The sequence below is a fragment of the Ruditapes philippinarum genome, unplaced genomic scaffold, assembly GCF_026571515.1.
Source record: "Ruditapes philippinarum isolate M1 unplaced genomic scaffold, ASM2657151v2 ctg7009_1_1_1_1, whole genome shotgun sequence".
NCBI classification, from domain to species: Eukaryota; Metazoa; Mollusca; class Bivalvia; order Venerida; family Veneridae; genus Ruditapes; species Ruditapes philippinarum.
Window position 1 is genome coordinate 24,511 of NW_026863952.1, and position 22,461 is coordinate 46,971.

Below are 22,461 nucleotides of genomic sequence, written 5' to 3' on the forward strand. Positions count from 1 at the left end.
TATTGATTTTGGGGTTAAAGGGTCAAAGGTCAAGGTCACATTGACCTTGAAGGTAAAAACGGTTTCCGATCAATAACTAAAGAACCCTTAGGCCTAGGGACTTCAAACTTGATATAGTGATTGGTCATGATTAGTACATGACCCCTATTGATTTTGGGGTCAAGGGGTCAAAGGTCAAGGTCACATTGACCTCTTAGGTAAAAACGGTTTCCGATCAATAACTAAAGAACCCTTAGGCCTAGGAACTTCAAACTTGGTATGGTGATTGGTCATGATCAGTAGATGACCCCTATTGATTTTGGGGTCAAGGGGTCAAATGTCAAGGTCACATTGACCTCTTAGGTAAAAGCAGTTTCCGATCAATAACTAAAGAACCCTTAGGCCTAGGAACTTCAAACTTGGTATGGTGATTGGTCATGTCCAGCAGATGACCCCTACTGATTTTGGGGTTAAGGGGTCAAAGGGCAAGGTCACATTGACCTTGTAGGTAAAAATGCTTTCCGATCAATAACTTAAGAACCCTTAGGCCTAGGACTTCAAATTTGGTATGGTGATTGGTCATGACCAGCAGATGACCTATTGTTTTTAGGGTCAAGGGGTCAAAGGTCATGTAACATTGACCTTGTAGGTAAAAACCGTTTCCAATCAATTAACTAAAAACGCTTAGGCCTAGGAACTTCAAACTTTGTATGATGATTGGTGGTGACCAGCAGATGACCCCTACTGAGTTTTGGGTCAAGGGGTCAAAGGTCAAGGTCACATCGACCTTGTAAGTAACAACGGTTTCTGATCACTTAAGAACGCTTAGGCCTAGGAACTTCAAACTTGGTATGGTGATTTTTCATGACCAGCAGATTACCCCTTTCGATTTTGGGATCAAGGGGTCAAAGGTCAAGGTCACATTGACCTTGTAAGTAAAAACGGTTTCTGATCATTAACTAAAGAACGCTTTGGCCTAGGAACTTTAAACTTGGCATAGTGATTGGTCATGATCAGCAGATGACCCCTATTGATGTTGGGGTCAAAGGTCAAGGTCACATTGACCTTGTATGTTAAAACGGTTTCGGATCAATAATAAAAGAACCCTTAGGCCTAGGAACTTCAAACTTGGCATGGTGATAAGTCATGACCAGCAGATGACCTATTGATTTTGGGGTCAAGGGTTCAAAGGTCAAGGTCACATTGACCTTGTAAGTAAAAACGGTTTCTGATCAATTAACTAAAAACGCTTAGGCCTAGGAACTTCAAACTTTGTATGATGATTGGTCTTGACCAGCAGACGACCCCTATTGAGTTTTGGGTCAAGGGGTCAAAGGTCAAGGTCAAGGAGATGACCAGTAGATACTTGATAACCCTTATTAATTGTTTGATCACTGGGTCAGAAGTCATGCATAATTACCTTATCACATGAATAATTGGCTGCTGATAGGGGGCATACATGTTTTACAAACATATCTTGTTCTAAATTAGAGTTTGTAACCCTTATTAATTTCGATATATTTTGTTCATGGTAAACCTGTTGTTTAACACTGAAGTAAATAATCATGGAGCTGAATATAATCATGTATATCTATAAGAATAACACAATATTAGAAATCTCCGACCAATCGGGAACAAAAATTAAATAGCCTGTCACTTGACAATCTTTACGCAGTAATCTCTCCTTAATTTTTCGGCGTTAATGTACATATGAAGGGAAGTAATCTCTTCGAGGAGTTTGGACTACTTTTGGTATTTGCAAATAAGAACATCAGGGTCTGAAATTTCGCTATCGTTATTTGTTTGGTGTGACGACCCAAACAAATAAAAATGGTGATTATAATTAATAGAATTGTAATAAAAGGTTTGAATCCATTGTAATTGTATTTTTGAAACAATAACTTTCATAAGTGGCCATCGTCTACATTAAAAACTTGTTGTGTGTAGCTTCATCAAATTTTGATATTTTCCCATTGACACAATGACATGGAAAAAGTGTCTTCTTTAAGCGATAAACTATGTTTTTAGCTCGACTATTCGATAAGAATAAGTAGAGCTATTGCAGTCACCCGAGCGTCCGCGTCGGCGTCGGCGTAACCACTTATGTTAAAGTTTTTGTAATAGTTCAAATATTTTCAAAGTCCATTGACATATGGCTTTGAAACTTTGCACACTTGTTCACCATCATGACCCCAACCTGTAGACAGGAGGAGGTAACTCTATCAAGCATTTTGACAGAATTATGCCCCTTTTTCGACTTAGAATTTACGTTAAAGTTTTTGTAATAGTTCAAATATTTTCAAAGTCCATTGACATATGGCTTTGAAACTTTGCACACTTGTTCACCATCATGACCCCAACCTGTAGACAGGAGGAGGTAACTCTATTAAGCATTTTGACAGAATTATGCCCCTTTTTCGACTTAGAATTTGCGTTAAAGTTTTTGTAATAGTTCAAATATTTTCAAAGTCCATTGATATATGGCTTTGAAACTTTGCACACTTGTTCACCATCATGACCCCAACCTGTAAACAGGAGGAGGTAACTGTATCAGGCATTTTTTTACTATCAAGCACGAAGAATAGTCGAGCGTTGCTGTCCTACCGACAGCTCTTGTTATCTAACTTTATACTTGTTGATAAAAACTATAATGTTTTGATTTGTTTGATAATAATTGAATTCTTGCCAATGGTGTATTGCAGATAGGGTCAAGGTCAGTTACTAAGGATAGGAAATTGCTTTCCAGTAAATATCTATGAGTTTTGAAAGATACTTACTGTTTAGCAAGCAAGACCTCGCTCTGGGTTGCATTCGGGCTTCCTTAGGTTCAAGGCCAAGGTCACTCAAAATAGAAAATTGGTTTCCAGCCAAAAACTGACTGTATAGCAAGCTTATGAGAAGACCTCACTTTGGATTGCATTTGGTCCCCTTAGTGTCCCTCCCCCATCAAGGTCAATATAATATTAGTTTTTCCATCTGATTTTCAAAGAACTTTGTGTATTTTTTTAGTTTCTCCATAATTTGTATGTTGCTTGTATTTGTATTCAAACTACAACAAAATTTTATGATTCTTGTTATTATCCCTCGCCGGAGGATATAGAAATAGTCTCCGTCCTTCCGTCCGACATTTTTGTCCGGAGCATATCTCTAAAAGTATTTGAGTTATCAACTTGATAGACCTCATTGAGGAGGAGTGCAGTGCACAAGAATGATAACTCTACCTTGCATGATTTTTGAGTTATTGCCCTTTGTTATTTTTCAAAATTGATTTTTGTCCAGAGCATAACTCTAAAAGCCTATGAGATATTAACATGAAACTTCATAGGTGCATAGATCTCACTCAGGAGGTGTGCAGTGCACAAGAATGATAACTCTACCTTTCATAATTTTTGAGTTATTGCCCTTTGTTCTTTTTCATACTTAATTTTTCAATTCAATTATTTTCTCAAAAAGTATTTGAGGTATCAACTTGAAACTTCATAGGTGGATAGATTTTACTAAGGAGGGATGCAGCACACAAGAATGATAACCTACCCTGCATTATTTTTCAGTAATTGCCCTTTGTTATTTTCAGCCATCAGTATTCACATAGGTTTCAAATCTGTAATCACTATAGCCATCAGTTTTCATTACCAAAATACCTCCTAAAATGGAATTATTCCGCTCTACTACATTTACATTCTTCCAATGAGCAAACATTCGGCGGGGGATGGCCATGTTGACATGGCTCTTGTTTATTTTGATGTTGTTTAAAAAAGCACTTATTTTTCAGGAAAGATCATGAAAAATGTGAGTTTGATGTATATGAAGTATATGGTATAGATGTTTTAGTCAGTTCTGGTGAAGGCAAGGTAAGATTGCATGAATTATTATTGTTCATTTGTTTTGACAATGAATATATCTATTTTTACTTAGACACAAATTTTTAGACCTAAAAAAAAGAGACATAGTTTTTATTCAATTATCTGTCTGTGCTGAAATCTCAGGCCTTGACAAATCAACTCAATAAAAATTGATCAAACAGGGCGAGTAAGATTCTCTAGATCAATATTATGTTTCTCTAAATATTCAATATAAATGAATTTATTAGTCCCCTACCGGTTTACCGGAGGGGACTTTAGGTTTACCCTCCGTCCGTCTGTCCGTCTGTCCGTCCGTCTGTCTGTCAGTCCGTCAGTCCGTCCGTCCGCAAAACTGGATCCCGCGATAACTTGAAAAGTAATGAAAATATTTTTATGAAACTTGGTATATGGATAGATGGCAGTATGGAGATTATGCACGTCTTTTTCTTTTCTTCCTATGTTGAAAATTCTGGTTGCTATGGCAACAAATAGGCTGAAAATATGGCAAATTTTACACATAAACTGGATCCAGTGATAACGCAAAAAGTACTGGAAATATTTTTATGAAACTTTACATATAGGTAGATGGCAGTCTTGAGATTATGCACGTCTTTTTCTTTTCTTCCTATGTTGAAAATTCTGGTTGCTATGGCAACAAATAGGCTGAAAATATGGCAAATTTTACACATAAACTGGATCCAGTGATAACGCAAAAAGTACTGGAAATATTTTTATGAAACTTGACATATGGGTAGATGGCAGTCTTGAAATTATGCACGTTTTTTTCTTTTCTTCCTATGTTGAAAATTCTGGTTGCTATGGCAACACATAGACTGAAAATATGGCAAATTTTACACATAAACGGAATCCAGTGATAACTCAAAAAGTACTGGAAATATTTTTATGAAACTTGTTTTATTATGTTTTGTGGTCGATATTTTCAAATACAGACTTCATCCTCAAATTCATTATAAATGGCAATACACAGGAGTGTATGACAATTAAAGAACTTTTTGAGGGACCGGTAGGGGACTACTGTATTGCCCGCAATACTATCAAATGCTTGTTTAGTTAACTATGAAACAGCAAAGGCCATTTCAATCGTTATACTGTCGACCGGAAACTGACCTTATGATTAAAGAGAGAAGGTGGTGGTGTTGCCATTCTTCACAAGACCTCAATAAAAATCAAAATTGACTCGTCAAGTAAAGATGGAGACTTTGAACAATTCGAATTCATGGACTGTATCATTAGTGTTCGTGACTTTTCAACCCGCCTTGTTGTAATATATAGACCTCCTCCATCCAAAACGAATGGCCTAAGTACTTCAAAATTCTTGAACAATGAGTTTCCTGATTTTCTGTCGAAATATGCTGAAACTGACAAAACCACAGTGTTTCTAGGAGATACAAACTTTCACATTGATAAACTTGATAATCGTGATGCGCAGAATTTCTTATCCATCCTGAACACATTTGGATTAAAACAGTTAGTCAATGAACCGACACATGTAGCTGGACACATTTTAGATGTAGTCATAACAAGAGAAAATGAAAATGTAGTATCTGATATTAAAATAACTGATCCTGGATTTAAAACTTCAAACGGAAAAGTAACACGTGACCATTTTGCTATCCTAATGAAAGTTAATGTTTCGAAACCACCACCTATTCGTAAAACAGTCACATACAGAAAATCTCGTGATATAAACATTGAAGATTTCAAAGCAGATATTAGATCATCTGAACTTTTTGGTCCTAAACCAGACAGCATGGCAGAAGCATCAGAGAAATATCACACTGTCCTTTCATCTTTGTTAGACAAACATGCACCTGAGAAAACAAAAACAATTGTTCTCAGACCCCAATGCCCGTGGTTCAATCAAGAAATACATGACGAGAAACACATTAAACGTAAACTTGAAAGAAAATGGCAGGAATCAAAATTAACTGTAGATCATGAAATATACAGAAGTCAGTGCTTAGTTGTAAATGATGTAATTGAAAGATCTCGTGAAACATATTACAAAGACAAAATAAAATCGTGTGGTAATGATCAAAAACCAATTTTCAAAGTAACAAATCATCTCCTCGGAAACAAACCTGAAGTTAAGCTCCCATCACAGACTTCTGCTAAAGAACTAGCTCAAGATTTTAGTGATTTCTTTGAAAACAAAATTGAAAAAATCAGATCTGACATAGCATCTAAAAATGAATGCAATATAACAAATGAATCTAATTCAACTCAAATACAAAAGCCTAAAGAAACATTCAGTGAATTTGAAGTTATTACAGAAGAGCAAGTTCTTAAGCTCATATCAAAGTCATCTACTAAATCATGTGAACTAGATCCGATACTGACTTGGCTCCTAAAAGAATGCAAACTTGAAGTATCACCATATCTAACGCACATGTTCAACTTATCATTTTACACCGCCGACGTACCTCCACGCAATAAGACTTCGATAATCAGACCACTATTAAAGAAAGACAATTTGGATAAAAAAATTATGAAAAACTTTAGACCAGTTGCTAATGAAACATATGACTCAAAACTTCTAGAATCTGCGGCTGACTGTCAGTTTGATATGTTTCTCAACACTAACAATCTACATGAACCAAATCAATCTGCATACAGGAAATTTCATTCCACAGAAACTGCACTTATCAAAGTGCAAAATGACATTCTCCAATCTCTTGACAAAGGCGAAGTTACAATATTAGTAATGCTCGATTTATCTGCTGCCTTTGACACGATTGACCACAACACTCTTCTTAATCGACTCGAATGTGACTTTGGTTTTACTGGAAAAGTGCTCGCTTGGTGTAGATCTTATCTCAGTGGTCGCTATCAGACTGTTTGTATTGATGGAGAACTATCTGACCCTGTGCATATGACATACAGTGTCCCTCAGGGCTCTGTATTAGGACCAAAATTTTACATACTTTTCACAAAACCTGTCGGCGAAATTTGTCGAAAACATGGTCTGCAATGTCACTTCTATGCTGACGATTCTCAAATATACATTTCTTTCAAACCGTTGGACAACACCAAAACTGAACTTGTACTTGATTCTGTCTCAAACTGCTTAAAAGAAATAACATTCTGGATGAACAGCAACATTCTCAAACTGAATTCAGACAAAACAGAACTTATAGTCTTTTCGTCGGGTAGCAATACAGACTCAGTGAAAAATATAACTGTCAATGTGGACCAAGCTGAAATCAAACAGTCATCAAGTGTAAGGAATTTGGGTGCATTCCTTGATTCAAGGGTTAATATGGAACATCATGTTAGCTCCGTGTGCAGATCTTCGTATGCCCAAATAAGTAAGATAGGACGTATTCGAAAATATATCAACGAAGAAGCTACAAAAACACTCGTTAACTCTCTCGTGACATCAAGACTGGATTATTGCAATGCTCTTCTATATGGTATACCTCAACAAACCATGAAAAAACTTCAACTTGTTCAAAATACTTCAGCCCGTGTGATTAAACGTACATCTAGGAAAGATCATATTACACCAGTGATGAAAGATCTTCATTGGCTGCCAATCGAATATAGAGTGAATTACAAGATCTTATTACATACTTTCAAGTCACTGAAACAACAATCTCCATCATATATCCAGGAAATGATTCAAGTTTATTCCACTTCCCGAAATCTGCGCTCTTCAAATGCACCTGTACGATTAGTGCAACCAAAAACTAAACTGAAATTTGGTGAAAGGAGTTTTTCGGCATCAGCTCCTAAGCTATGGAATTCACTACCAAGTCATCTAAAAAACTGTAACACAGTAGAAAGTTTCAAAAAACATCTTAAAACACACTACTTCAATTTAGCTTATGGAAAATAATCAGTGACTGTTATGAATGAATTTTATAAACAGTGAATACGAAGTATCTGTTATTTGAATATTAGTTTTATTAAAAAGTTTTTTTTTTAAACAAACAATTTTTTAAATCAATTTAAGTATTTCTATTGTTTTATAACGATGATTTAGCAAGATCTTATCTATTATTATAAATCCATTGCTAGCATTTTTAAGCACAGAATATTTCTTTTTTTAAATCAAAAAAACAAAAAAAACAACTAACATTGATTTATCATAATAATTTACATGTGTTATATAATATATGGCTCGTGAATGCAGAGGGGTCAGATTTCAAGAATATTTAGTGTTAAGGTGTGGGGCGTGGCCCTTTCCTCCTGTGGTGATAGTAGTGATGTCATCCTGGGGGTCTGCATGCGCTGTGGGGAGGTATCTGACTCCCTCGGTACTGGACCTTGGTGTAGCAGTACTCATGCTATCCAGGTTCGTTAGGTTCAATATTCTTTTAGTCTGATGTCGCTGTATTCATTCTTTTATCAATCGTTCATATATTCTCTGTTGTAAAGTATGACAACAAAACAAAGAAAATCATCAATATGCATTTAAAGTAGCTTTTAATATTTATTTATGAGTTTATGTTAAAAGGCACATTATTTCTTACACATTTATATATTGAAGACAATTTTAATGTATGACAATAATATTGTAAAGTGAGTTTTAAGGATCTTTAAGTTATATTGTATTAATATGTAAAAATAATTCCATAATTTATACTTTTAATTAGTTAATGCAAAATATTTTTAATGTTCATAATCCTGTTCATTTATATTGTTTTAGACAGATATGATTGATGTAAAGCGCCTTTGAACATTTTAATGAAAAGGGCGCTATATAAATGTGGTATTTATTATTATTATTATTATTATGACTAAGTATAAAACTTTACCTAATGTGTATGATGAATCGATTCCATAACGCCAGCAGCCTTCGACCATGTTTTATACATACACATGCGGTGATGTTTTATACTTAGCAGACTTCCCGAAATACGTCGGTCCGACGGACATGTCCGATAAATTTTGATCAGGTCCGACAATTTTTTATTCCGGATCGGTCCGACTGTCCGGCTTTTATCCAAGCCGCATGTATACAAAATGGCGTCGCTAAAGGTGCCAAACCTTGGAAAAACCGAAAATCTACGTCAGAAGAGTGCACAGAAAAGCAATAAAATGATGAAAATATTAGACCTGAGACAAAATTTAATGAAAAATGAAAGCAGAACCATGAATCATTGGTGTATGACAGGGAGGAGATGAAAATGCGCTGTACAGATTGTGCCGATTTTTACGGCGAAAAAATAAAAAACAAAAAGTGTCTTAGAAATACAAACACAAGTTTTTCTTTGATTTTGATCAATTTTATTTGGTCCGACAGATTTTGTTTCGGTCCGACAGATTTTCATGGTTTGTCAGACCGAATGTCTGACAGTTTTTTTCAACTTTCGGGAAGTCTGACTTAGTAATGTGGTCGACATATTATTGGAATGGAATAAGTATTCAGGCTATGTTGAAGATTATTTAATAAAAGTATAGAAGTATAATGAACATTATTGAACAATATGTAATTAAATAAAGCCAATCCCCCATTATAGACTGGTAATTATGTCTCCCCCACCTCGGGGGGAGACATATTGTTTTTGCCCTGTCCGTCAGTCCGTCCGTCAGTCCGTCAGTCCGTCCATTCTTCGTTTCCGGACGATAACTAGAGTTCCTTTTGACCTACAGCCCTCAAACTTCATAGGATGATTGGTCTTATTGAGCAGATGATCCCTATTGTTTTTGGGGTCAGTAGTTCAAAGGTCAAGGTCACAGTGACCGTTGGTCAATTTCTCGTTTCCGGATGATAACTAGAGTTCCTTTTGACCTACAGCCCTCAAACTTCATAGGATGATTGGTCTTATAGAGCAGATGATCCCTATTGTTTTTGGGGTCAGTAGGTCAAAGGTCAAGGTCACAGTGACCGTTGGTCAATTTCTCGTTTCCGGATGATAACTAGAGTTCCTTTTGACCTACAGCCCTCAAACTTCATAGGATGATTGGTCTTATAGAGCAGATGATCCCTATTGTTTTTGGGGTCAGTAGGTCAAAGGTCAAGGTCACAGTGACCGTTGGTCAATTTCTCATTTCCGGATGATAACTAGAGTTCCTTTTGACCTACAACCCTCAAACTTCATAGGATGATTGGTCTTATTAATCAAATGATCCCTATTGTTTTAATGGTCAGTAGGTCAAAGGTCAAGGTCACAGCGACCGTTGGTTAATTTCTCCTTTCCGGATGATAACTAGAGTTCCTTTAGACCTACAACCCTCAAACTTCATAGGATGATTGGTCTTATTGAGCAGATGATCCCTCTTGTTTATGGGGTCAGTAGGTCAAAGGTTAAGGTCACAGTGACCATTGGTCATTTTCTCATTTCCGGATTTCTCCATTTCCATTCCTGTTTCCATTCACAGTTATTCTCAGCAGTGGGGGAGACATGCGCTTTTTTACAAAAGCATCCTCTAGTTAGTAAATTTCCTTTTTTTTTGTTCGATTTTTACAAATTTTGTCTGTTAAAATGCAGAGGGTTAGGGTTAGAAGGGCAAGTAAATTTGGAAGGTCCCTCTCTGCTCGGGGAGTGGCCCCAAAAAATTCATCAAGGCCTGCATCCATATTCTTTTATGTAGTTACATTGACTCTTTTGTGATAAATGCTTTTTGTTCGGTATATAACTGTTATTCATCTGATAATTTTGAATGAATATATTGCACATTGTTATGATGTGTCATTCAAGACACAGGTTTGTAGGTTGCAGATCAAGGTCACATGTCAAGAAGAAAGAAATTTTTTCATACAAGTACTATAATGTTGTTTTGCCTTGCTTTTAGTACAGGGAAAAGTCTGGTTCTACTGTGTGTCTACTTGGTGTGCCCTCTTGTGCCAGAAATAATACAAAATGGGGCACCTGAGATCACTCTCTACCAGTTAAACTGCCGTATGACCTTTAATGTGTCATTGTGAATTAAAATCCAAACAAAAACAAACAGACATCAATATGTCAGTAATAACTGTGACTGGTTAAATCTGTTATATTAAGGATTGAGTTAACTAACTATATGTCAAAGGTCAGTGTCTATTCTAGGACGCGCGATTGCGCAATTCACGCTAGTATTTCACAGATCGCGCACAATTCATAATCATGTGCGTGAAAATCGCGCATCTATAAAAAAGTTAATAAAATCGTAAAACTTCCATCCCTCATTATATTTGGTTGTTTTGTTTACATTTACACCGGAAACCAAAGGGAGTTAACTGTAAGCTAATTATAATAATTTAGTACCGTATGGTACTGGTTACTTGAGTTGACGGAAATTAACGGAATGTTCCGTACCGACCGGAACTAGTGTGCTATGTCTGACAGTTGGGCGCCATTTTAGTGTAGTAAATAATCAAGAAAAATGAGGCAATTCCTAGCTTGGCTACGATCTAGACGTGAAAGATAGGTCGATTGTTTGTATTGTCATACCCTTTATAATCAATTGCGACAGTTCTATAATAATCTGTTTTCATTTAAAACTTAGACCGCCTCCGTGGTCGAGGGGTTAGAGTCGATGACTTCTAATCCAGTTACCTCTCTGGCGTGGGTTCGATCCTCGGGAGATGCTTTGGTAGTTTGGCGTGGAGGAAGGTAGTCTAGTACTGGTGTAACTCTCCAGGAACGATGGTTAGGAAACTACCCGCCTATATGACTGAAATACTGTTGGAAAAAGGCGTAAAATGAAACAAACAAACATCATTTAAAAATTAAGGGGGGACAACTTCTGCTGCCTTAAATAAATATTTTCGTTTTAATTATTTCATCGGTTGAAAGTCTCAGTGTAAACTTAATGCAGACGATTTAATATTAGCAGTTTATATTGGCACCCCTAGATTTTGAAAATCGCCCCCTTTTTTGAAATAGAGGGGGGAAAATCCCCTATTTTTGAATTCCTAGAATAGACACTGAAGGTATTTTGCCAATTGATGTTCATTTTGGCTAAATAGCATGTTAAAATAGACCATTTATATGCCTTGTTAAATGCATTAACATCTGCAGACAGACACAGTTGAAGCTTGAGCCAGCAGGTGCAGGATTTGATAAGCAGAAATAAGTTGCCTTAGAGCTGATCTTGCATAAAAATATGTCTGATTTTGTAGATTTTTGTTTTATTTGTCAAAATAAGAAACTGTTGGTGTCTGGCTATACACATGCTAGTGCAATGTAATTTGACAGTTATGTCTTCATAATGAGACTACTAGGGTCATCATTGTAGTAAGCTATATTTACATTGCACCCTAAGTCATGCATTTAAAAAAGGACAACAATGATGCATGGTTGCATGATTTTATCTGTTAGTAAATGTTTTCTTTTAATAAAATCCTATGTTATTTTGCAGAAGGTAAGATAAATGTTGGTAATATATGTTTAAGTAATGGCGTGATGTTATAACTATATGTACACTGTAATATATCACATGATCATAAGTTTTTACGTTTAATTTACAGGGAAGAGAGATGGATACCAGGACAACAGTGTTTAAAAAGAAAGATATAGTCTATCAACTTAAAATGAAAGCTTCTAGACGTGAGTACTTTATAACATTTATAATTTATTGTTTTTGTTTTCCTAATGTTAACATGTTTAGTATATTTGAGTGTGACAACATTATTGAAGAAAACTAAAATAGTTATTTTATTGGCACTAGAGTTGTTTGACGACTGAAATATCAAACCCCTGTCAGTTGAAATTCTGTAACTATCACGAAATGATTTTCATTTGTATAATTTGTATTCATGTATTGTCAGTTAAAGGAAGGGCCAGGAAACATTTATTGCATGGCTTTGTTTTTATTACAGAATTCCTCAGCGAGACGGAAAAGAAATTTGGTCTGATGCCATTTACTCTCAGGTGTGTACAGATAGTCAATAAATAAAAACATGTTTTATTGGATGTTTAAAATTGTTTTAGAATTGAGACAGAAGTATTTGATTTATTTATTTCATAAATAACTTATAACTTGTGTTATTACAATGTAATGGAGATTTCACTTATGAATATTAAAATATTAATATATTTTCTACATATCTGTTGGTAATAATGGTTGATGATATCAAATACAAGATTTATTATTAAAAATTGCTTTATGCTGTGAACTTAGAATAGAATATTTTTAAAGTGATTTCTGGATTGTGAGTTGTTATAACTAAAGATGGGAATTTGTTGTGTCTGGCACAAAAGTTTCATCTACAGCCCAAAGGTCACTGTTGTGATATGAATTTTTCACCAAAATGCATTGATGGTCATGTCCTGATTCCCGGACAGATTTAGTTTTATAAATTAGCACATAATATGAACATGTTCAGTTCTAGATGGGTCATCATATTAAAAGGCAGATTATATCTGTATGTCAATAATGTCAGAAGTCATATTTCTGAAAAGATGGCCATGTTTCCCTTTGGTGGGTTGGGTGGGGGCATTTTAGATTTGTCCTTGTCTGTCCGCTCAGTGTGAGCGTTCCATAATGTTGTGTCACATCTGGGTTTACAAGAACTTGATCTAAAGTCAACAAACTTTACAGGAATAATTATCAGTATGTAAAGTTGTGCACCTAAAGTTTGTGTCTGGTTTAATTCAGTAAGTGTAATTGGCCTGGACATGGTAAAAAATTGCAATTATCAATTTGTGTTGAAGCTCAAATTGTATTTGACCTAGAGTCTGTAAACTTTACAGGAATATTTGTCAGTATTTGTACCTGGGGGTTGCTTGTGCATTTATTCAGTATTTGTTGAGTTATTTCCCTTGACATAGTAAAAATTTGCAATTTTCCCATAGCTCAAGATGTATTTGACCTGGGGACATGAAACTTATCAGGAATGTTGGTCAGCATCTGTAGTTATGCAGCTTGGTATTTGTGGAATTATTCAGTATTTGTAGAGTTGTTGCCCTTTACTTAGTAAAAGGTTTGCAACTTTTAACTTGTGTTGTGCGTAACTCAAAAAGTATTTGACCTCAAGTCATGAAACAGAATGTTGGCCAGCATGTGTAGTTGTGTGTCTGGGGTATTGCTTGTTTATATTTGAAACATACTTTAGAATAAAAATTTGTGATTTGGAATTCTTGTAGCTTTATATTGGGGCAAAGTAGAGATGTCAACATTGGAAAAAGTGGATGTTATTTTTTATGCCCCAACCACATGGGGAGTAGGTAGGGAGAGTTATGTAGATTTTCGTTTGTCTAGGTCAAAGGTCATGGTTCCTGTACAGGGTCATTTGGGGTCATATGTCTGTCACCAGTGACATTCATGATTTGTTGTTTTTAAATCAAGATGAAAGTTTGATATTTATTGATACAGGTTATTTGATGAAGAGGTGAAGGCCAGGATGGGGGTTGTAGAATGTGTCAAGCATGATTTGGTACAACCATTTAATGTTCTCTATGAAAAACCAGGTATGTTCTTTTTAACTATTTGAATAAAGAATTCTATAATGTCAATACTTGTTTTTTGTTAACACTCAGTCAAAAAAGTGTTCATGTTTTTCTGAAAAACATTTAAATTTACTATTTATTTTTATAATATAATTTCCCCCTGACTGTATGGTAGACTATTATCTCTATGGTAATGATAGAATGCCAGTTGCTAGGCAACATATTTTGATACAGATATTCGCTAGCCACAGGTAATTACTAGCAAATGTATATCTGTTATTATTAAAAAATGCAAAAACCCAACATTATCATTAGTTGAATAAAGTTCATATATTTGTTTTGTTACAGGAGAGATGGTTGAATAAAATTCATATATTTGTTTTGTTACAGGAGAGGTGGTTGAAATAAAGTTCATATTTGTTTTGTTACAGGAGAGATGGTTGAATAAAGTTCATATATTTGTTTTGTTACAGGAGAGGTGGTTGAATAAAGTTCATATATTTGTTTTGTTACAGGAGAGGTGGTTGAATAAAGTTCATATACTGTATTCCTAGAAATGTTCGCGGATACAATATTTCGCGTTTTTCACAACGTCGCCACTTTCGCGGATATGTAGTAACCGCGAATTCCGCGAATGTTAAGTCGCTATGGCCTAAATAACAGTTTTTGGAGCTACGTTTTTTATGATTGACTTTTCCTGTTGGGTGCTTTTAATTATTTTATTTTTTTTGACAAGTCGCGGCTTAAGAGCAATGTTACTCGATACATTTTCATCTATTGACTATTCGAACAAGGACGGTTGTTCCGTGAACACATTCATATTTCCTTACCTTTTTCATTATGTTATTAAGTAAGATTTAGTCAGACCCGTTAGCTTTTATTCTAATTTGAATCAAAACTGACTTTATCTTCAAAATGTCGATACGTATTTTTTACACATTATCGGACTGTACATCGCTTTCATTATAACAACATAACAGCTGTTTATCAATGTAGCACTTGATCGCTATTGTACTTTTAACAAAGGATTACACCTACTCCAAACAAATAAAATCCAAGACATTCAATGTTCGCAAACTGTAAATGCGTTTGTCAACGCCGTGACTAGCAAATAACGCCATGTTAATTACTAATAATGATTTTTTTTCTTTTTCAGCGTGCAAACTAGTATCAATAACATACATAAATAATTCTTTACACATTTCTATAACACCTATTTTTATATGTTGTTTTGTGTAAGTAGATTATAATAAATATTCTGCACTTTTTATGTTATATTTGGTTGAAGCTACAAATGTTCGCGGATTTGTTATAAGTGACATATTCGCGGCTATAAAGATTCGCGGAATCATGCCTACCGCGAAAACCGCTAACTTAAAATGCGCGAAATCTTTTCTAGGAATACAGTATTTGTTTTGTTACAGGAGAGATGGTTGAATAAAGTTCATATTTGTTTTGTTACAGGAGAGGTGCTTGAATAATGTTCATATATTTGTTTTGTTACAGGAGAGGTGGTTGAATAAAGTTCATATATTTGTTTTGTTACAGGAGAGGTGGTTGCTCAGTTCAAGTTTACTGTGATTCTCATGCCTAATGGACCACTGAAAATAACTGGCCTTCCATTTGACACAGATATATATGAGACGGAATACAGTGTACAAGACGAAGATCTTAAGGTAACACTGTAAAACTTTAACAGTTGACTAGTTATCTCGAAGTCATCAGCCTGTCAAAAAAAATCATTATGACATGCGCTATTGAGCAATTACCATCTGGTTTCTGATTTTGCACCTCTAAAAGGGACAGACGAAAAATTATTAGTCAAGATGAACAAAGGATAATAGTGTGAAAATAACTGATGGGGGCTGAAATTTTACTCTGAGATACTAAAAATATCGAAATAAAAATATCAAGATAAACAAATATTTCCAATATAGATAAAGAAGGAAAGAAATCAGGATTTTTGTGCCCCCACGTTAGTGGCGGGCATTTAGATTTACCCTTGTCCGTCCATCCGTTCACTTTTGTGTCGCACGTAACTCAAAAAGTATTTGACCTAGAGTCATGAAACTTTACAGGAATGTTGATCAGCATGTGTAGTTGTGCACCTGGGTATTTTCGTCTGGATATTTTTAGTATTTTCAGAGTTATTGCCCTTGACTTAGTAAAATTTTGCAATTTTCAACTTGTGTCGCATGTAACTCAAAAAGTATTTGACCTAGAGTCATGAAACTTTACAGGAATGTTGATCAGCATGTGTTGTTGTGCACCTGGGTATTTTCGTCTGGATATTGTTAGTATTTTCAGAGTTATTGCCCTTGACTTAGTAAAATTTTGCAATTTTCAACTTGTGTCGCATGGTAACTCAAAAAGTATTTGACCTAGAGTCATGAAACTTTACAGGAATGTTGATCTCAGCATGTGTAGTTGTGCACCTTGGTATTTTCGTCTGGATATTTTTTAGTAATTTTCAGAGTTATTGCCCTTGACTTAGTAAAATTTTGGGCAATTTTCAACGTGTCGCACGTAACTCAAAAAGTATTTGACCTAGAGTCATGTAACTTTACAGGAATATTGATCAGCATGTGCAGTTGTGCACCAGGTATTTTCGTCTGGATTTATTTTAGTATTTTAGAGTTAATGCCCTTCACTTAGAAATGTTTTTGCAATTTTCAACTTGTGTTGTAAGTTACTCAAAAAGGATTTGACATATTCATTAAACCTTACGGGCAGGTTGCTCAGCATATTTAGATTTGCACCTGGGGTTTCGCTTGTGGATTTATCCAGTATTTGTAGAGTTATTTCCCTTGACTTAGTAAAAAGATTGACAGAACAGTGGCGCGGTGGGGGCACCCGTGTCCTATGGGCACATTTCTAGTTGAAATTTCATCTACATAACGAAATAACAAGAAAAGCGATGTCGAGATAACGATAGTTGACTGTATATGTTTTATATTTATTTCAGTATTTATTAATGTCAGAGGATATTTCATTCCTAGCATAAATTATTCAATACTGTTACTGTGAATGAAGTTGTAGAAAAATTTTGATTTTGTGTTGGTTTAAAGGCACAATATGCCTCAGAATCCTATATCTTTTTAATTTTTTACTATTGTCAAACATGTTTTTTATAATTTTTAGCTCACCTGTCACAAAGTGACAGGGTGAGCTTTTGTGATCGCTTTTCGTCCGGCGTCCGTCCGTCCGTCGTCCGTCCGTCCGTAAACTTTTGCTTTAAATGACATCTCCTCATAAACCACTGAGCCAATTTCATCCAAACTTCACAGGAATGTTCCTTTGGTGGTCACCTTTAAAAATTGTTCAAAGAATTTAATTCCATGCAGAACTCTGGTTGCCATGGCAACCGAAAGAAAAATCTTTAAATATCTTCTTTTAAACAACCCTAAGAGCTAGAGCTTAGATATTTGGCATGAAAACATCTTCTAATGAGTGTCTACCAAGTTTGTTCAAATAAAAGCCCTGGGTCAAAATTGGCCCCGCCCCGGGGGGTCATTGATTTTCCCTATATGCATATAGTAAAAACTTAAAAGATCTTCTTTTAAAGAACTGTAAGAGCTAGAGCTAAGATTTTTGGCATGGAACATCTTCTAGTGAGTGTCTACCAAGTTTTTGTTCAAATAAAAGCCCTGGGGTCAAAATTGGCCCCGCCCCGGGGGGTCATTGATTTTCCCTAATATGCATATAGTAAACACTTAAAAATCTTCCTTTAAAGAACTGTAAGAGCTAGAGCTTAGATATTTGGCATGAAACATCTTCTAGTGAATGTCTACCAAGTTTGTTCAAATAAAAGCCCTGGGTCAAAATTGGCCCCGCCCAGGGGGTCATTGATTTTCCCTATATGCATAAAGTAAAAAAACTTAAAATCTTCTTTTTAAGAACCCAAAGACTAGAGCTTAGATATTTGGCATGAAACATCTTCTAGTGAATGTCTACCAAGTTTGTTCAAATAAAAGCCCTGGGGTCAAAATTGGCCCCGCCCTGGGGGTAATTGATTTTCCCTATATGCATATAGTTTAAAACTTAAAAAATCTTCTTTTAAAGAACTGTTAAGAGCTAGAGCTTAGATATTTGGGCATAAAACATCTTCTAGTAAATGTCTACCAAGTTTGTTCAAATAAAAGCCCTGGGGTCAAAATTGGCCCCGCCCCAGGGGGTCATTGATTTCCCTATATGCATATAGTAAAAACTTAAAAAATCTTCTTTTAAAGAACTGTAAGAGCTAAAGCTTATATATTTGGCATGAAACATTCTTCTAGTGAATGTCTACCAAGTTTGTTCAAATAAAAACCCCTGGGGTCCAAATTGGCCCCTCCCCAGGGGTCATTGATTTTCCTTATATGCATATAGTAAAAACTTATAAAATCTTCTTTTAAAAGAACCCAAAGAGCTAGAGCTAAGATATTTAGCATGAGACATGTTCTAATGGGTGTCTACCAAGTATGTTCAAATAAAAGCCCTGGGGTCAAAACTGGCCCGGCCCAGGGGTCATTGATTTTCCTTATATACATAGCAAAACTTAAAAATCTTCTTTGAAAAAACCAAATAACTAGAGTTTAGATATTAAGCATGAAACATTTAAGTAAATATCTACAAAGTTTGTTCAAATAAAAGCCCAGGGGTCAAAACTGGCCCTGCCCGAGGGGTGTCATTGTTTTTTACTCTATGTGTATAGTAAAAACTTAAAAAATCTTCTTTTAAAAAACCCAATGAGCTAGAGCTTAGATATTTGGCATGAAACATCTTCTAGTGAATGTCTACCAAGTTTGTTCAAATAAAAGCCCTGGGGTCAAAATTGGCCCCGCCCTGGGGGGTAATTGATTTTCCCTATATGCATATAGTTTAAACTTAAAAAATCTTCTTTTAAAGAACTGTAAGAGCTAGAGCTTAGATATTTGGCATAAAAACATCTTCTAGTAAATGTCTACCAAGTTTGTTCAAATAAAAGCCCTGGGTCAAAAATTGGCCCGCCCCAGGGGTCATTGATTTTCCCTATATGCATATAGTAAAAAAACTTAAAAAATCTTCTTTAAAAAACTGTAAGAGCTAAAGCTTATATATTTGGCATGAAACTCTTCTAGTGAATGTCTACCAAGTTTGTTCAAATAAAACCCCTGGGTCCAAATTGGCCCCTCCCCAGGGGTCATTGATTTTCCTTATATGCATATAGTAAAAACTTATAAAATCTTCTTTTAAAGAACCAAAGAGCTAGAGCTAAGATATTTAGCATGAGAGACATGTTCTAATGGGTGTCTACCAAGTATGTTCAAATAAAAGCCCTGGGGTCAAAACTGGCCCCGCCCCAGGGGTCATTGATTTTCCTTATATACATAGCAAAAACTTAAAATCTTCTTTGAAAAAACCCAAAATAACTAGAGTTTAGATATTAAGCATGAAACATCTTTAAGTAAATATCTACAAAGTTTGTTCAAATAAAAGCCCAGGGTCAAAACTGGCCCTGCCCGAGGGGTGTCATTGTTTTTTACTCTATGTGTATAGTAAAAACTTTAAAAAATCTTCTTTTAAAAAAACCCAATGAGCTAGAACTTAGATGTTTTGCATGAAACATCTTCTTATGGGTGTCTACCAAGTCTGTTCAAAAAAAAATAAAAGCCCTTGGGAAAAATTGGGCCGGGGGAGGGGGGGGGGGCTATATACAGGTGAGCGACCTCAGGGCCATCATGGCCCTCTATATGATGGCCCTCTTGTTAAATTATGGATTATGAACTTGTTAGATGTTTAACAACTGAAAAAAGTAGAGCTGAAAATGCAGTTGTGTGTCGTAAAGTTAGCAAAATGTAAACAAATTTTGACTTACATACAAAATACAAATTCAGTCTAATTATACAAATTGCCAAACAGAGCATAAGATAGTGTATGTATATAGCAAATGAGTATATTTTTGGAAACTATTACAAGATACCAAAAATAGATAGTTTCTGAGAAAATAAAAATGACATCATTTCTTAGGAATCATGGGCCTTTAAGATACTAACAGAAATTATGTTTTATTTATAGGTAAAAAGCAAGGTATATTTTGTTAAATTAAGGTATTGCAGGTAAAAAGCAAGTTATATTTTGTTATTTTAGGCATTGCTAGCCCAGTCAGCGTCACGTAAAGCTGCGAAGAAAAAGAAGAAGCGAGCTGGTAAAGCTGTAGCGGAGCAAGCTGAAGGTGGTGTAGAGATGGAAGCATGAAAAACCTGTTAAATTATCATACATTTACTCATTTACTTCAACAAGTGCTAAATTTGATTAGAAATGTTGAAAAGTGCTACAGTTGTAAACATGTTGTGATAAACTTGGAATTGTTGACAAGAATTGGTGGTTAATGCATTTAGGGGCTTGATCTGACCTTTACTTTACATGTACATCAAATTTTATTACTAAATGTTTGAATTCCTGAAATTTATTACAAATATTGTTTTTTATATTTTTGAAGCGGCAGAAATCAAAATGACTGTCTGAGATTTAAAATGAAATCTTTTTTTTTTTAGCTCGACTTTTCTATGAAAAGGGGAGCTATCCTACTCGCCCCGGCGTCGGCGTCAGCGTTGGCGTTGGCGTCACACCTTGGTTAAGTTTTTCGTACCACCCCACTTTATTTCAGAAGTATTACAAGTATGGCTTTGAAACTTACCATACTTGTTCACCATCATAACCTCCATCTACAGACAAGAGTACATAACTCTGTCAAGGTTTTTGACAGAATTATGGCCCTTTTTTGACTTAAAAAGTGTATTGAGCTTGGTCAAGTTTTTTGTACCACCTCACTTTATTTCAAAACCATTGGAGGTATTGCTTTGAAACTGACCATACTTGTTTACCATCACGACCTTCATCAACAGACAAGAGGACATAACTCTGTCAAGGTTTTTGACAGAATTATGCCCCTTTTTGACTTAGAAAATACATTGAATATGGGTAAAATCCACTTATTGCCTTAACCCTTTGAGATATTGCTTTGAAACTTTTAATGCTATTTCACATCATTACCCCCATCTGTACGCAAGAGAAGGTAACTCTGTCAGGGATTTGTTTTAAAAATTAAGGCCTTTTATCGACTTAGAATCTTGGTTAAGTTTTTGTACCAGTCAACTTTTTGACTGAACTGGTTGAGATATTAAATTGAAAGTTGGAATACTTGTTTACCATCATGGTCCCAAACATGGGCAGGAGAAGGTAATTCTGTTAAGGATTTTATTTGAATTATGGCCCTTTTTGACTTAGAAACTCAGTTAAAATTTTCATTCTTGTCCACTTGTTGACCTAACCATTTGAGATATTACTTTGGAAGTTGGAGTTCTTATGTGCCATCATGAGACCTATCTGTAAGCAAGAGAAGATAACTCTGTGAAAATGTTTCTTGATTTGTACTTAGAAATTCCTAGTTAAAGTCTTGTGTGCCCTTAACTGTCAAAGTTTTGTTTTATAGGCAAGCACTAAAAAAGTCGAGCGCGCTGTCCTTCTGACAGCTCTTGTTTAATTTACTTTGATGGGTAAAATGTCCAAAATCATTCTTCCTTCAGTTCCATTATTTTATATTGAAGTATTTGGTTACACTATCAGATAGAAATTAGTTAAAATATACCTTGATATACTGAGATTTTCCTGTGACTCCGGCTTATTGTTAGTGATAACATTAAAGTTTTAAGATGCAATTTTGATTTGTGTTGGAGAAAGAGCTATCTTGTAATATTTTTTTGTTTTTTTAGCAGTGTAATGTAAAGTAATATTAATTCAGATATTTGGTGAAATGCATAGAAATGGGAATTAGGGGAAAGGGTATAAAATTCTGTATGATTGATAAATATCTAAAACTCCTGCTGTTGATTATTTATTTGTTAAATTGGCAAATCTTCTGTAAAGAAAATGAATTTGAAAATTTTACTATTCACAATATTTAAAGAGATATTTGAATATATAGTGCTGAATTATATTCAAAATTTGTCACTGTTTATTTCTGAACAGCATGGATTAAAAAAAAATAGAAAAATCTTCAGACTTTATTTTATCTGTATATATAATACATTGTATATAAGTGAAGAACCACTATTATAGTTAGAGCGTATAGGATGTTTATATATTAATGCTCCTATATATCATTGTATCAGCTTGTCTGTCTTGAAGAAAAAGTCGCTATGACAACATTGTACAAGTTCTTTAAATGAAAACATCATACCAACATGAAACTCTGAATAGATGATATGGTATGACAAGGCGCAGTTGTTAAGACAAGTAGTGTTGAAAAACGGGTCCTATTATAGGAGCGTCCCTGTTGG

General features: G+C 35.1%; 1 protein-coding gene across 1 annotated transcript in view; it reads left to right on the forward strand.

Moving 5' to 3' along the window:
* Positions 1–22,177, forward strand: part of LOC132723923 (proliferation-associated protein 2G4-like) — a gene marked incomplete at its 5' end in the record, with an annotated part of 46,683 nt that extends 24,506 nt beyond the window's left edge. Inside the window, 6 exons of the mRNA XM_060708730.1 lie at positions 3,752–3,830; positions 12,241–12,319; positions 12,592–12,643; positions 14,088–14,182; positions 15,710–15,837; positions 20,270–22,177. Coding sequence (XP_060564713.1) covers positions 3,752–3,830; positions 12,241–12,319; positions 12,592–12,643; positions 14,088–14,182; positions 15,710–15,837; positions 20,270–20,377 — 541 coding nt within the window. The remainder of the gene's footprint in view (positions 1–3,751; positions 3,831–12,240; positions 12,320–12,591; positions 12,644–14,087; positions 14,183–15,709; positions 15,838–20,269) is intronic.
* Between the last annotated feature and the right edge of the window lie 284 nt (positions 22,178–22,461).